General features: G+C 51.5%; 1 protein-coding gene and 1 long non-coding RNA gene across 32 annotated transcripts; one reads left to right on the top strand and one right to left on the bottom strand.

The window, feature by feature from the left end:
- Positions 1-362: 362 nt before the first annotated feature.
- On the bottom strand, positions 363-15,824 carry TMEM147 (transmembrane protein 147). Of its 31 annotated transcripts, XR_014950766.1 has the most exons (10): positions 15,603-15,824; positions 14,519-14,588; positions 13,106-13,171; positions 10,158-10,294; positions 6,874-6,958; positions 4,390-4,511; positions 2,312-2,438; positions 2,063-2,093; positions 1,828-1,857; positions 1,564-1,639 (listed from the first exon to the last, which is right to left on the bottom strand). XR_014950766.1 is itself a non-coding variant. In XM_085564617.1 (9 exons), exons 1-9 carry the CDS (start codon positions 8,133-8,135, stop codon positions 630-632), a joined length of 1,578 nt encoding a protein of 525 aa, XP_085420743.1. In that variant the 5' UTR covers positions 8,136-8,150; the 3' UTR covers positions 363-629. The 31 variants fall into 31 exon arrangements, 28 of the variants coding, with proteins under 28 accessions (XP_085420743.1, XP_085420744.1, XP_085420752.1 ...); XM_085564617.1 differs by lacking the exons at positions 10,158-10,294; positions 13,106-13,171; positions 14,519-14,588; positions 15,603-15,824 and adding exons at positions 363-948; positions 1,063-1,113; positions 1,238-1,268; positions 1,414-1,547; positions 8,076-8,150 and having other exon boundaries at positions 1,579-1,639; positions 1,724-2,438; XM_085564624.1 differs by lacking the exons at positions 10,158-10,294; positions 13,106-13,171; positions 14,519-14,588; positions 15,603-15,824 and adding exons at positions 720-835; positions 929-1,113; positions 1,238-1,268; positions 1,414-1,547; positions 8,076-8,150 and having other exon boundaries at positions 1,579-1,639; positions 1,724-2,438.
- On the top strand, positions 1,266-2,606 carry LOC146764585 (uncharacterized). The gene is made up of 4 exons (XR_014950767.1): positions 1,266-1,382; positions 1,640-1,753; positions 1,888-2,093; positions 2,312-2,606. It is a non-coding gene; the product is annotated as an uncharacterized LOC146764585 (long non-coding RNA).
- Positions 15,825-16,081: the final 257 nt, after the last annotated feature.

Here is a 16,081-nt window from a genome sequence, read left to right as displayed (position 1 = left end):
GGGAATTGGGGAATTTGGGGGAAAATTGGGGAATTTGGGGGGAAATTGGGAATTTGGGGAATAATTGGAGAATTTGGGGGGAAATTGGGATGTTTTGGGGGAAATAAATCAGAATTTGGGGGGAAAAAAATTGGGAATTTCGGAGGCATAAACGGGAAGATTTGGGTGGAAAATTTGGGAATTTTTGGGGTGAAATTGGGGGTTTTTGGGGGGGGGATGAACGGGAACGTTTGGCGGCAAAATTTGGGAATTCGGGGAGAAAAATTTTTGGGAATTTCGGGGAGAAAAAATTGGGGATTTCGGGGAGAAACGGCGAGTTGAGGAGTTGATGAGGAAATAAAGGCACAGGTGACGCGGGCAGGTGAGTCCAGGTGTGTTTATTGCTCAGGGCACACCTGGGCCACGCCCACTGCACACCTGGGCAGCATTTGCATACCTGGGCCACGCCCACGGCGCACCTGGGCAGCATTTGCATACCTGGGCCACACCCATGGCGCACCTGGGCAGCATTTGCATACCCGGGCCACGCCCACGGCGCACCTGGGCAGCATTTGCATACCTGGGCCACGCCCACGGCACACCTGGGCAGCATTTGCATACCTGGGCCACGCCCACTGCACACCTGGGACTCACCTGAGCCCCTCCCCGGCACACCTGGACTCGATTCCTGCCCTCCCAAATAAAGCCCAGGTGTATCCAGGTGCGCCCAGGTGCGCCCAGGTGCGCTCAGGGGGGCGGTAGGAGGGGCGTGGGCACACCTGGCACCCCCGGAACCGCACAGGTGACCCCTCCAGGTGTGCCCACGTCCATCCAGGTGTATCCAGGTGCGCTCCAGGTGTGTCCATGTCCATCCAGGTGCACCCAGGTGTTATCCATGTCCATCCATCTTTATCCAGGTGTGTTCTGGGTGTGTCCAGGTGTGCTCCAGGTGTGCCCACGTCCATCCAGGTGCGCCCAGGTGTGCCCGGGCGCGCTCAGGGCGGGGTCAGGAGGGGCGTGGGCACACCTGGCAGCCCTGGAACCGCACAGGTGACCCCTCCAGGTGTGCCCACGTCCATCCAGGTGTATCCAGGTGTGCTCCAGGTGTGTCCACGTCCGTCCAGGTGTATCCAGGTGTGCCCACGTCCATCCAGGTGCGCCCAGGGTGGGGTCAGGAGGGGCGTGGGCACACCTGGCACCCCCGGAACCGCACAGGTGACCCCTCCAGGTGTGCCCAGGTCCATCTAGGTGTATCCAGGTGCGCTCCAGGTGTGCCCATGTCCATCCAGGTGCGCCCAGGTGCGCCCAGGGCGGGGTCAGGAGGGGCGTGGGCACACCTGGCACCCCCGGAACTGCACAGGTGACCCCTCCAGGTGTGCCCATGTCCATCCAGGTGTATCCAGGTGCGCTTCAGGTGTGTCCACGTCCATCCAGGTGTATCCAGGTGTATCCAGGTGTGCCCACGTCCATCCAGGTGTGCCCAGGGCGGGGTCAGGAGGGGCGTGGGCACACCTGGCAGCCCTGGAACCGCACAGGTGACCCCTCCAGGTGTGCCCACGCCCATCCAGGTGTGTTCCACGTCCATCCACGTCCATCCAGGTGTATCCAGGTGTGCCCATGTCCATCCAGGTGCGTTCCACGTCCATCCAGGTGTATCCAGGTGCGCCCAGGTGCGCTCAGGGGGGCAGCAGGAGGGGCGTGGGCACACCTGGCACCCCCGGAACCGCACAGGTGACCCCTCCAGGTGTGCCCACGTCCATCCAGGTGTATCCAGGTGCGCTCAGGGGGGCAGCAGGAGGGGCGTGGGCACACCTGGCACCCCCGGATCCACACAGGTGACCCCTCCAGGTGTGTCCACGCCCATCCAGGTGTGTCCAGGTGTGCCCACGTCCACCCAGGTGTATCCAGGTGTGCTCCAGGTGTGCCCACGTCCATCCAGGTGTATCCAGGTGTGCCCAGGTCCATCCAGGTGCGCCCAGGTGCGCCCAGGTGCGCTCAGGGGGGCAGCAGGAGGGGCGTGGGCACACCTGGCACCCCCGGAACCGCACAGGTGACCCCTCCAGGTGTGCCCACGTCCACCCAGGTGTGTTCCACGTCCATCCAGGTGCGCCCAGGTGTGCCCAGGTGCGCTCAGGGGGGCGGCAGGAGGGGCGTGGGCACACCTGGCACCCCCGGAACCACACAGGTGACCCCTCCAGGTGTGTCCACGTCCATCCAGGTGTGTTCCACGTCCATCCACGTCCATCCAGGTGTGTTCCACGTCCATCCACGTCCATCCAGGTGTGCTCCAGGTGTGTCCACGTCCATCCAGGTGTATCCAGGTGCGCTCCAGGTGCGCTCAGGGGGGCGGCAGGAGGGGCACCAGCAGCCGCAGCGCCCCCAGCCCCAGGGCGGCGGCGCCCAGCGCCCGCAGCCCCAGCGCCCCCCAGGGGCCGAGCCCCAGCGCCTGCCCCGCCCACCTGGGGGAGGAGACAGCGGGGGGCGTGGCCTCAGCCCGGGCTCACCTGGGCCACGCCCACCGCGGGGTGCCCCGCCCCCCGATCCCGATTGGCCACGCCCACCCGGGGGGTAATGGGATAGGCCACGCCCATTTGGAAAGCCACGCCCATTTGGAAAGCCACGCCCATTTTGGGGAAAGCCACGCCCATTTTGGGGAAAGCCACGCCCATTTTGGAAAGCCACGCCCATTTGGGGAAACCACGCCCATTTGGGGAAGCCACGCCCATTTTAAAGCCGCGCCCATTTTTGGAAAGCCACGCCCATTCTGGGAAGCCACGCCCATTTTGAGAAGCCACGCCCATTGGGGAAAGCCACGCCTATTTTTGCAAAGCCACGCCCTTTTTGGGGAAGCCACGCCCATTTGGGAAAGCCACGCCCATTGGGGGAAACCACGCCCATTTTGGGGAAAGCCACGCCCATTTTGGAAAAGCAATGCCCATTTTGGGGATACCACGCCCATTTTGGAAAAAAGCCACGCCCATTTTGGGAAACCACGCCCATTTGGGGAAGCCACGCTCATTTTGGGAAAAAGCCACGCCCATTTTGGGAAGCCACGCCCATTTTGGGGAAAGCCACGCCCATTTTGGGAAGCCACGCCCATTCTGGGAAGCCACGCCCATTTGGGGGAAAGCCACGCCCATTTTGGGAAGCCACGCCCAGTTGTGGAAGCCACGCCCATTTTTGGAAAGCCACGCCCATTCTGAGAAGCCACGCCCATTCTGAGAAGCCACGCCCATTGGGGAAAGCCACGCCTGTTTTTGCAAAGCCACGCCCTTTTTGGGGAAAACCACGCCCATTTGGGAAAGCCACGCCCATTGGGGAAAACCACGCCCATTTTGGGGAAAGCCACGCCCATTTTGGAAAAGCAATGCCCATTTTGGGGATACCACGCCCATTTTGAAAAAAAGCCACGCCCATTTTGGGAAACCACGCCCATTTTGGGAAGCCACGCTCATTTTGGGAAAAAGCCACGCACGTTTTGGGAAAAAGCCACGCCCATTTTGGAAAAAGCCACGCCCATTTTGGGAAGCCACGCCCATTTGGGGAAGCCATGCCAATTTTGAGAAAGCCACGCCCATTTAGAGAAGCCACTCCCATTTTTGTGAAAACCACGCCCATTTTGTGAAAACCACGCCCATTTTGGGAAAGCCACGCCCATTTTGGGAAAGCCACGCCCATTTAGAGAAGCCGCTCCCATTTGTGGAAGCCACGCCCATTTTGGAAAGCCAGGTCCATTTTGGGAAAAAGCCACGCCCATTTTGGGGAAAAGCCACTCCCATTTTGGAAAAAAGCCACGCCCATTTGGGAAAGCCACGCCCATTTTGGGGAAGCCACACTAATTTTGGGAAAAGCCACGCCCATTTTGGGAAGCCACGCCCATTTTGGGAAGCCAATTAATGAATCAATTAATTAGCTCACTGCCCAATCAGGACTCCCTCCCCCGCCATTAATTAACCCATTCATTAACTAATTACCTAATCAGGAACTCCTCCCCCGCCATTAATTAATTAACTAATTACCCCTTTATAAACCTCTCCCCCGCCATTAATTAACCCATTAACTAATTGCCCCATCAGGAACCCCTCCCCGTGACTCATGAACCCATTAATTAGCACTAATTAATGAATTAATTACCCAATTAGGAAGCCTTCAGAGGCTCCCAATCAGGAACCTCTCCTAGGCCCCATCGTTAAACAATTAATCCCTTAATTACCCTCCCCCCCGCCACTAATCACCACTAATTAACCCTAATTAACGCTAACTAATGAACTAATTACCCAATCACAAACCCCTCCTAGGCCCCTCCCCCACCATTAAGCAACCCTCGAATCAACTCATCAATTAATTACCCGATCGGAAACCCTCCCCGCGATTGATGAAGCCGCTAATGACGGCTAATTAGTTAATTACCCAATTAGGAAGCCCTCGTAGGCCGCCGCCGCCAGGAGCCCCCCCAGGGGCAGCCGCAGGGGCGGGGGGAGGTCGTGGCGCCCCGAGGCCCAGAGGAGCGCGGCCGCCGCCACCGTGCGCACCTGGGACCAGTATAAACCAGTTAGAACCAGTTAGAAACCAGTACGGACCGGTATAAACCAGTATGGACCAGTATAAACCAGTATAACCCCACAGAAACCAGTACAAACCCAGAAAACCAGTACAAACCAGTACAAACCAGTAACCTACCGCCGCCACCGTGCGCACCTGGGACCAGTATAAACCAGTTAGAACCAGTTAGAAACCAGTACGGACCGGTATAAACCAGTATGGACCAGTATAAACCAGTATAACCCCACAGAAACCAGTACAAACCCAGAAAACCAGTACAAACCAGTACAAACCAGTAACCTACCGTCGCCACCGTGCGCACCTGGGACCAGTATAAACCAGTTAGAACCAGTTAGAAACCAGTACGGACCGGTATAAACCAGCATAAACCAGTATAACCCCACAGAAACCAGTACAAACCCAGAAAACCAGTACAAACCAGTACAAACCAGTAACCTACCGTCGCCACCGTGCGCACCTGGGACCAGTATAAACCAGTTAGAGCCTGTTAGAAACCAGTATGGACCAGTATAAACCAGTATGGACCGGTATAAACCAGTATGGACCAGTATAACCCCATAGAAACCAGTACAAACCCAGAAAACCAGTACAAACCAGTACAAACCAGTAACCTACCGCTGCCACCGTGTGCACCTGGGACCAGTACGAACCAGTATAAACCAGTATAAACCAGTTAGAACCAGTTAGAAACCAGTATGGACCGGTATAAACCAGTATGGACCAGTATAACCCCATAGAAACCAGTACAAACCCAGAAAACCAGTACAAACCAGTACAAACCAGTACAAACCAGTAACCTACCGTCGCCACCGTGCGCACCTGGGACCAGTATAAACCAGTATAAACCAGTATAAACCAGTATGGACCAGTACAGACCAGTACAGACCAGTACAAACCAGTATAACCCCATAGAAACCAGTACAAACCCAGAAAACCAGTATAAACCAGTACAAACCAGTAACCTACCGCTGCCACCGTGCGCACCTGGGACCAGTTAGAACCAGTATAAACCAGTCAGAACCAGTTAGAAACCAGTATGGACCAGTATAAGCCAGTATGGACCAGTACGGACCAGTACAAACCAGTTAGAACCAGTTAGAAACCAGTATGGACCAGTACGGACCAGTACAAACCAGTATAACCCCATAGAAACCAGTACAAACCCAGAAAACCAGTATAAACCAGTACAAACCAGTAACCTACCGCCGCCACCGTGCGCACCTGGGACCAGTATAAACCAGTTAGAACCAGTTAGAAACCAGTATGGACCGGTATAAACCAGTATGGACCAGTATAACCCCATAGAAACCAGTACAAACCCAGAAAACCAGTACAAACCAGTACAAACCAGTAACCTACCGTCGCCACCGTGTGCACCTGAGACCAGTTAGAACCAGTATAAACCAGTATAAACCAGTTAGAAACCAGTATGGACCAGTACGGACCAGTAAAAACCAGTATAACCCCATAGAAACCAGTACAAACCCAGAAAACCAGTACAAACCAGTATAGCCCCATAAACACCACCATAAACCAGTGCTCCCAGTCCGTCCCAGTATAAACCAGTAACCCCAAATCCCCTCCCAGTCCCTCCCAGTTCCTCCCAGTATAAACCAGTACAAACCAGTACAAACCAGTCCATCCCAGTCCCTCCCAGTCCCTCCCAGTCCATCCCATTCCCTCCCAGTTCCCTCCCAGTTCCTCCCAGTTCCCTCCCAGTCCCTCCCAGTTCCCTCCCAGTCCCTCCCAGTTTATCCCAGTCCCTCCCAGTCCATCCCAGTTCCCTCCCAGTTCCCTCCCAGTACAAACCAGTACAAACCAGTAACCCCAAACTCCCTTTTTACCCCTCCCAGTCCCTCCCAGTCCCTCCCAGTTCCCTCCCAGTTCCCTCCCAGTCCCTCCCAGTTCCTCCCAGTTCCCTCCCAGTCCCTCCCAGTCCCTCCCAGTTCCTCCCAGTTCCCTCCCAGTCCCTCCCAGTTCCCTCCCAGTCCCTCCCAGTCCCTCCCAGTTCCCTCCCAGTCCCTCCCAGTTCCTCCCAGTTCCCTCCCAGTTCCTCCCAGTTCCCTCCCAGTCCCTCCCAGTCCCTCCCAATCCCTCCCAGTCCCTCCCAGTCCCTCCCAGTTCCCTCCCAGTTCCCTCCCAGTCCCTCCCAGTCCCTCCCAGTATAAACCAGTCCCTCCCAGTTCCCTCCCAGTCCCTCCCAGTATAAACCAGTCCAAACCAGTCCCTCCCAGTCCCTCCCAGTTCCCTCCCAGTCCCTCCCAGTCCCTCCCAGTCCCTCCCAGTCCCTCCCAGTATAAACCAGTCCAAACCAGTCCCTCCCAGTCTCACCAGGCTGATGTTGGAGTCCAGCCCCATCTGGAGATGTCTCCAGTCGAACTCCACCCCCCGCGCCCCGACCCAGAGCGGGACACACCTGGCCAGGTGAGGGGAGGGCTCAGACTCCCGAAATTCCCAAAATTCCCAAAATTCCATCCCAAAATTCCCAAAATTCCCGAAAAACCCAAATTCCCGAAACATTCACCCCCAAAATCCCCAAAATTTAACCCAAATTCACCCCAAAAAAGCCAAAAATTCACCCCAAAATCCCCCCCTGGACACACCTGGGCAGGTGAGGGGAGGGCTCAGACTCCCGAAATTCCCAAAATTCCATCCCCAAAATTCCCAAAATTCCATCCCGAAATTCCCAAAAAACCCAAATTCCCAAAATATTCACCCCCAAAATTTAACCCAAATTCACCCCAAAAATGCCAAAAATTCACCCCAAAATCCCCCCCCGGACACACCTGGGCAGGTGAGGGGAGGGCTCAGACTCCCAAAATTCCCAAAATTCCCAAAATTCCATCCCGAAATTCCCAAAAAACCCAAATTCCCAAAATATTCACCCCCAAAATTTAACCCAAAGTCACCCCAAAAATGCCAAAAATTCACCCCAAAATCCCTCCCCAGACACACCTGGCCAGGTGAGGGGAGGGCTCAGACTCCCGAAATTCCCAAAAACCCCAAAATTCCCCAATTTCTCCCCAAAATTCCCCAATTTCTCCCCAGATTTCCCCAAAATTCCCAAATTTCCCCCAAAATCCCCCCGAAAATTCACCAAAATCCCCGAAAACCCCCCAAAAAATCCCCAAAAAATCCCAATAAAACCCCAAAAAATCCCAATAAAACCCCAATAAACCCCCCCAAACCCCCCTAAAACTCCCATAAATCCCCCCAAAAATCCCCAAAATTTCCAACAAACCCCCAAAATCCCCAAATTTCCCCCCAAATCCCCCAATTTTCCCAAAAATCCCCAAAATTCCCAAATTTCCCCCCAAAATCCCCCCTAAAATTCACCAAAATTCCCCAAAACCCCCAAAAAAATCCGCAAAAAATCCGCAAAAAATCCCCAAAAATCCCAATAAAATCCCAAAAAAACCCCAATAAACCCCCCCAAACCCCCCTAAAATTCCCCAAAATCCCCCAAATTTCCCCCAAAATCCCCAAATATCCCCAAAAATCCCCAAATTTTCCCAAAATTCCCAAATTCCCACCTGGCCGTCAGCAGCTCGGCGCTGGCCCGGCCCAAATCCCCAAATTTTTCCAAATCCCATTTTTTATCTTTTTTTCCTTCCCAAATCCACCCTAAACCTCCCAAAATTTCCAAAAACCCCCAAAATTCCCGAATTTCCCCCCAAATTCCCCCGAAAATTCACCAAAATTCCCCAAAACCCCCCAAAATCTCCAAAAAAAATCCCAAAAAACCCCAATAAAACCCCAATAAACCCCCAATAAACCCCAATAAACCCCCCCAAAACCTCCTAAAATCCCCCAAAAATCCCCAAATTTCCCCCCAAATCCCCCAATTTTCCCAAAAATCCCCAAAATTCCCAAATTTCCCCCCAAAATCCCCCCGAAAATTCACCAAAATCCCCGAAAACCCCCCAAAAAATCCGCAAAAAAATCCCCAAAAAATCCCAATAAAACCCCAAAAAATCCCAATAAAACCCCAATAAACCCCCCCAAACCCCCCTAAAACTTCCATAAATCCCCCCAAAAATCCCCAAAATTTCCAATAAACCCCCAAAATTCCCAAATTTCCCCCAAAATCCCCCCGAAAATTCACCAAAACCCCCCAAAACCTCCAAAAAAAATCCCAATAAAATCCCAATAAAGCGCAAAAAAATCCCCAAAAAATCCCAATAAAATCCCAATAAAATAATAAAAAAAACCCCAATAAACCCCCCCAAACCCCCCTAAAACTCCCATAAATCCCCAAATTTCCCCCCAAATCCCCCAATTTTCCCAAAAACCCCCAAAATTCCCAAATTTCCCCCCAAAATCCCCCCGAAAATTCACCAAAATTCCCCAAAACCCCCCAAAAAATCCCCAAAAAATCCCAATAAAACCCCAATAAAACCCCAAAAAATCCCAATAAACCCCCCCAAACCCCCCTAAAATTCCCATAAATCCCCAATTTTCCCCCAAAATCCCCAAATATCCCCAAAAATCCCCAAATTTTCCCAAAATTCCCGAATTCCCACCTGGCCGTCAGCAGCTCGGCGCTGGCCCGGCCCAAATCCCCAAAATTTTCCCAAATCCCATTTTTTATCTTTTTTTCCTTCCCAAATCCACCCTAAACCTCCCAAAATTTCCAACAAACCCCCAAAATTCCCAAATTTCCCCCAAAATCCCCCTGAAAATTCACCAAAATTCCCCAAAACCCCCCAAAAAATCCGCAAAAAATCCCAATAAAACCCCAATAAAACCCCAATAAACCCCAATAAACCCCCCCAAACCCCCCTAAAATTCCCATAAATCCCCAAATTTCCCCCCAAATCCCCCAATTTTCCCAAAAATCCCCAAAATTCCCAAATTTCCCCCCAAAATACCCCCTAAAATTCACCAAAATCCCCTAAAACCCCCCAAAAAATCCCCAAAAAATCCCAATAAAATCCCAAAAAATCCCAATAAAATCCCCAAAAAACCCCAATAAACCCCCCCAAACCCCCCTAAAACTCCCATAAATCCCCCCAAAAATCCCCAAAATTTCCAACAAACCCCCAAAATTCCCAAATTTCCCCCCAAATCCCCCCTAAAATTCACCAAAATTCCCGAAAACCCCCCAAAAACTCCCCCCAAAAAATCCCCAAAAAATCCCAATAAAATCCCAAAAAATCCCAAAAAACCCCAATAAACCCCAATAAACCCCCCCAAACCCCCCTAAAATTCCCAAAAATCCCCAAATTTCCCCAAAAATCCCCAAAATTCCCAAATTTCCCCCAAAATCTCCCCAAAAATTCACCAAAACCCCCCAAAACCTCCAAAAAATCCGCAAAAAATCCCAAAAAAATCCCAATAAAACCCCAATAAACCCCCCCAAACCCCCCTAAAACTCCCATAAATCCCCCCAAAAATCCCCAAAATTTCCAAAAATCCCCAAAATTCCCAAATTTCCCCCCAAATCCCCCTGAAAATTCACCAAAATCCCCTAAAACCCCCCAAAAAATCCCCAAAAAATCCCCAAAAAATCCCAAAAAACCCCAATAAACCCCCCCAAACCCCCCTAAAATTCCCATAAATCCCCAAATTTCCCCAAAAATCCCCAAATTTTCCCAAAATTCCCGAATTCCCACCTGGCCGTCAGCAGCTCGGCGCTGGCCCAGCCCAGGGCGGCCACCAGGATCCGCAGCTCGCCCCGGCCCCCGCCCCGGCCCAGCGCCAGCTGCAGCCCCCCCAGGTCGGCCACGTCCACCGTGGCCCGCAGGAATTCCTGGAAAAATGGAAATTTGGGAATTTTTGGGAAAAAATTCCGGAAAATTCGGTGAAAAAACGACGAAAAACGGGCGAAAAACGGGCGAAAAATGGGGATTTTAGGGAGGAAAATGGGGATTTTTTGGGGATTTTAGGGGGGTTTTGGGGGGATTCTGGGAAATTTGGGAATTTTGGGAAAAATTTTGGGGAATTTTGGGAAAATTTTGGGGATTTGGAGAAAAATTTGGGGAAAAAATGGAAATTTTGGGGGATTTTTTGGGGGGATTTTTGGGGGGATTTTTGGGGGATTTTTTGGGGGGATTTGGGGGCACTGCAGCCCCCCCAGGTCGGCCACACCCACCGTGGCCCGCAGGAATTCCTGGAAAATGGAAATTTGGGAATTTTAGGGAAAAAATTCCGGAAAATTCGGTGAAAAAACGACGAAAAACGGGCGAAAAACGGGCGAAAAACGGGCGAAAAATGGGGATTTTAGGGAGGAAAATGGGGATTTTTGGGGGATTTTAGGGGGGATTCTGGGAAATTTGGGGATTTGGGAAAAATTTTGGGGAATTTTGGGAAAATTTTGGGAAAATTTTGGGGATTTGGAGAAAAATTTGGGGAAAAAATGGAAATTTAGGGGGGATTTTTGGGGGGATTTTTTGGGGGGATTTTTTGGGGGGATTTGGGGGCACTGGAGCCCCCCCAGGTCGGCCACGCCCACCGTGGCCCGCAGGAATTCCTGGAAAATGGAAATTTGGGAATTTTTGGGGAAAAATTCCGGAAAATTCGGTGAAAAATCGACGAAAAACGGGCGAAAAACGGGCGAAAAACGGGCGAAAAACGGGGATTTTAGGGAGGAAAATGGGGATTTTTGGGGGTTTTTTTTGGGATTTTAGGGGATTTTTTGGGGGGAATCGGGGAAATTTGGGATTTTTGGGAATTTTAGGGAAAAAATTCGGGAAAATTCAGTGAAAAAACGAGGAAAAACAGGCAAAAAATGGGGAAAAAACGAGGAAAAATGGGGATTTTAGGGAGGAAAATGGGGATTTTTTTAGGGGTTTTTTTTGGATTTTAGGGGGGTTTTTTGGGGGGATTCTGGGAAATTTGGGGATTTTTGGGGAATTTTGGGAAAAATTTTGGGGAATTTTGGGAAAATTTTGGAAATTTGGGGGATTTTGGAGAAAAATTTGGGGAAAAAAGGGAATTTTGGGGGATTTTTGGGGGGAGTTTTTAATTTAATTTTGGGGCCATTTTTGGGTGAATTTTTGGCCATTTTTGGGTGAATTTTTGGCTGATTTTGGGTGAATTTTTGGCTGATTTTGGGTGAATTTTTGGCTGATTTTGGCTGAATTTTTGGCTGATTTTGGGTGAATTTTTGGCTGATTTTTGGGTGAATTTTTGGCCATTTTTGGGTGAATTTTTGGCCATTTCTGGGTGAATTTTTGGCTGATTTTTGGGCAAATTTTTGGCCATTTTTGGGTGAATTTTTGGCTGATTTTTGGGTGAATTTTGGGCCATTTTTGGGTGAATTTTTGGCCATTTTTGGGTGAATTTTTTGCCATTTTTAGGTGAATTTTTGGGCCATTTTTGGCTGAATTTTTGGCTGATTTTGGGTGAATTTTTGGCCATTTTTGGGTGAATTTTTGGCCATTTTTGGGTGAATTTTTGGCCATTTTTAGGTGAATTTTTGGCCATTTTTGGGTGAATTTTTGGCCATTTTTGGGTGAATTTTTGGCCATTTTTAGGTGAATTTTTGGCCGATTTTTGGGTGAATTTTTGGCCATTTTTAAGTGAATTTTTGGCCATTTTTGGGTGAATTTTTGGGTGAATTTTGGGTGAATTTTTGGCTGATTTTTGGGTGAATTTTCGGCCATTTTTGGGTGAATTTTTGGCCATTTTTAGGTGAATTTTTGGCCATTTTTGGGTGAATTTTTGGCCATTTTTGGCTGAATTTTTGGCTGATTTTTGGGTGAATTTTTGGCCATTTTTAGGTGAATTTTTGGCTGATTTTTGGCTGAATTTTGGGCCATTTTTGGGTGAATTTTTGGCCATTTTTGGGTGAATTTTTGGCTGATTTTTGGGTGAATTTTTGGCCATTTTTAGGTGAATTTTTGGCCATTTTTGGGTGAATTTTTGGCCATTTTTAGGTGAATTTTTGGCCATTTTTGGGTGAATTTTTGGCCATTTTTAGGTGAATTTTTGGCTGATTTTGGGTGAATTTTTGGCCATTTTTTGGGTGAATTTTTGGGCCAATTTTGGGTGAATTTTTGGGCCAATTTTGGCTGATTTTTGGCTGATTTTTGGGTGAATTTTTGGCCATTTTTGGGTGAATTTTTGGCCATTTTTAGGTGAATTTTTGGGTGAATTTTGGGTGAATTTTTGGCCATTTTTGGGTGAATTTTTGGCCATTTTTGGGCGAATTTTTGGCCATTTTTAGGTGAATTTTTGGCCATTTTTAGGTGAATTTTTGGCTGATTTTTGGGTGAATTTTTGGCCATTTTTAGGTGAATTTTTGGCCATTTCTGGGTGAATTTTTGGTCATTTTTGGGTAAATTTTTGGCCATTTTTGGCTGAATTTTGGCTGATTTTTGGCCATTTTTGGGTGAATTTTGGCTGATTTTTGGCTGAATTTTGGCCATTTTTAGGTGAATTTTTGGCCATTTTTGGGTGAATTTTTGGGCCAATTTTGGTTGAATTTTTGGCCATTTTTGGGTGAATTTTTGGCCATTTTTGGGTGAATTTTTGGCCATTTTTGGGTGAATTTTTGGCCATTTTTGGCTGAATTTTGGCTGAATTTTGGGTGAATTTCGGCCGTTTTTGGGTCACTCACCCCCAGCAGGTCGAAGCCGCCCGTGGGTCCCTCCCAGGTGGGGAAAAAAGTGGCCAAAAAAAGCATCTGGGGGGGAGGGGCACCAGTCACACCAGTACAAACCAGTACGGACCAGTTCGGACCAGTACGAACCAGTACAAACCAGTACAGACCAGTACAAACCAGTATAAACCAGTACAAACCAGTATAAACCAGTTAGAGACCAGCCCCTCCCAGTATAAACCAGTAACCCCACCTTTAAACCCCCCCCAGTTCAATTTTGTCCCTCCCAGTATAAACCAGTTCCCTCCCAGTCCCTCCCAGTTTGGATTTTGGGGGCTCCCAGTTCCCTCCCAGTTTATCCCAGTATAAACCAGTAACCCCAACCCCCCCTTTAACCCTTTCCCAGTTCAATTTCGGGGCTCCCAGTTCCCTCCCAGTACAAACCAGTAACCCTGAATCCCCTCCCAGTATAAACCAGTAACCCCAAATCCCCTCCCAGTATAAACCAGTAACCCCAAATCCCCTCCCAGTATAAACCAGTAACCCCAAATCCCCTCCCAGTATAAACCAGTAACCCCAAATCCCCTCCCAGTATAAACCAGTAACCCCAAATCCCCTCCCAGTATAAACCAGTGACCCCGAATCTCCTCCCAATATAAACCAGTTCAATTTTTGGGCTTCCCAGTTCCCTCCCAGTTTGGACTTTGGGCCTCCCAGTTCCCTCCCAGTATAAACCAGTAACCCCAAATCCCCTCCCAGTTCCCTCCCAGTTCCCTCCCAGTATAAACCAGACCCCTCCCAGTCCCTCCCAGTATAAACCAGTAACCCCGAATCTCCTCCCAGTATAAACCAGTAACCCCAAATCCCCTCCCAGTTCCCTCCCAGTCCCTCCCAGTATAAACCAATCCCCTCCCAGTCCCTCCCAGTTTGGGTTTTGGGCCTCCCAGTTCCCTCCCAGTATAAACCAGTGCCCCCCAGCCCCTCCCAGTTCCCCCCAGTTCCCTCCCAGTATAAACCAGTGCCCCCCAGCCCCTCCCAGTTTGGATTTTGGGCCTCCCAGTCCCTCCCAGTATAAACCAGTAACCCCAAATCCCTGCCCAGTTCCCTCCCAGTATAAACCAGTGCCCCCCAGCCCCTCCCAGTATAAACCAGTCCCCTCCCAGCCCCTCCCAGTTCCCCCCAGTTCCCTCCCAGTATAAACCAGTCCCCTCCCAGCCCCTCCCAGTTTGGGTTTTGGGCCTCCCAGTCCCTCCCAGTATAAACCAGTCCCCTCCCAGTCCCTCCCAGTTTGGGTTTTGGGGTTCCCAGTCCCTCCCAGTATAAACCAGTCCCCCCCAGCCCCTCCCAGTTTGGGTTTTGGGCCTCCCAGTTCCCTCCCAGTATAAACCAGTGCCCCCAGCCCCTCCCAGTTCCCCCCAGTCCCCTCCCCACCTTTCCCAGTTGCACCAGTACGTAGGTGGCTCCGGCCTGGACGCAGCGCCAGAACGCGCTGTACTCGGACCTGCCACCAGTCCGAACCAGTCCAAACCAGTCCAAACCAGTCCAAACCAGTCCAAACCAGTCCGGACCAGTCCAAACCAGTCCGAACCAGTCCCAACCAGTCCAAACCAGTCCGGACCAGTCCAAACCAGTCCAAACCAGTCCGGACCAGTCCAAACCAGTCCAAACCAGTCCGAACCAGTCCGAACCAGTCCGAACCAGTCCCAACCAGTCCAAACCAGTCCGGACCAGTCCAAACCAGTCCAAACCAGTCCGAACCAGTCCGAACCAGTCCAAACCAGTCCAAACCAGTCCGAACCAGTCAGCCCCCAAATCCCCCCCAGTATAAACCAGTACAGACCAGTAACCCCCCCCAGTATCAACCAGTCCCCCCCAAACCTCCCTTTAACCCTTTCCCGGCCGCTCCCAACCCCCTCCCAGTGCTCCCAGTTTGTCCCAGTGCTCCCAGTTTGTCCCAGTTCGTCCCAGTTTGTCCCAGTCCCTCCCAGTCTGTCCCAGTGCTCCCAGTCTGTTCCAGTCTGTCCCAGTCTGTCCCAGTTTGTCCCAGTTCATCCCAGTCTGTCCCAGTTCGTCCCAGTCTGTCCCAGTTTGTCCCAGTTCATCCCAGTCTGTCCCAGTTTGTCCCAGTCCCTCCCAGTCTGTCCCAGTCTGTCCCTCCCAGTCCGTCCCAGTCCGTCCCAGTTCATCCCAGTCTGTCCCAGTTCATCCCAGTCCCTCCCAGTCCGTCCCAGTTTGTCCCAGTCTGTCCATCCCAGTCCATCCCAGTCCGTCCCAGTCCCTCCCAGTTCATCACAGTCTGTCCCAGTTCATCCCAGTCCGTCCCAGTCTGTCCCAGTTCATCCCAGTTTGTCCCAGTCCCTCCCAGTCTGTCCCAGTTCATCCCAGTCCCTCCCAGTCTGTCCCAGTTCCCTCCCAGTCTGTCCCAGTTCATCCCAGTCCCTCCCAGTCTGTCCCAGTTCCCTCCCAGTCTGTCCCAGTCCCTCCCAGTCCGTCCCAGTCCGTCCCAGTTGCTCACAGGCCGCTGCACTTGTAGGTGATGAAATAAGGGAAATACGCGAGGGCGAAGCAATTCCCGAAGTGGAAAAGCGTCATGGCCGCCCCGGGGGGTCCCCCCGAGGGGATTTTGGGGCGAATTCCCGAAGTTTTGGGGGGAAATTGGGGAATTTTCGGCGCTTCCGGTTTGGGGCCGCGGGGGGTGCTGGGAAAGCGAGGCGCGCTCACTTCCGGCGCGGGGGATGCTGGGAAAGCGAGGCGCGCTCACTTCCGGCGCGGGGGATGCTGGGAAAGCGAGGCGCGCTCACTTCCGGCGCGGGGGATGCTGGGAAAGCGAGGCGCGCTCACTTCCGGTGGAGCGTCCGGGTGCTGGGCGGTGTGGGCGGGGCTAAAGGAGGCCACGCCCACCGCCGAGGGGCTGAGGGTAAAATGGCGGCGGGGGAGGAGAAATGGCGGGAAAAGCGCCCGACAAGGCGGGAAATTTAAAAAAAACAATGGCGG

Source organism: Lonchura striata, chromosome 33 (genome assembly GCF_050655825.1).
Source record: "Lonchura striata isolate lonStrDom1 chromosome 33, ASM5065582v1, whole genome shotgun sequence".
Classification (NCBI taxonomy): domain Eukaryota; kingdom Metazoa; phylum Chordata; class Aves; order Passeriformes; family Estrildidae; genus Lonchura; species Lonchura striata.
The sequence above is the reverse complement of the archived record's forward strand: the minus strand, read 5'-3'. Positions and strand labels throughout refer to the sequence as shown.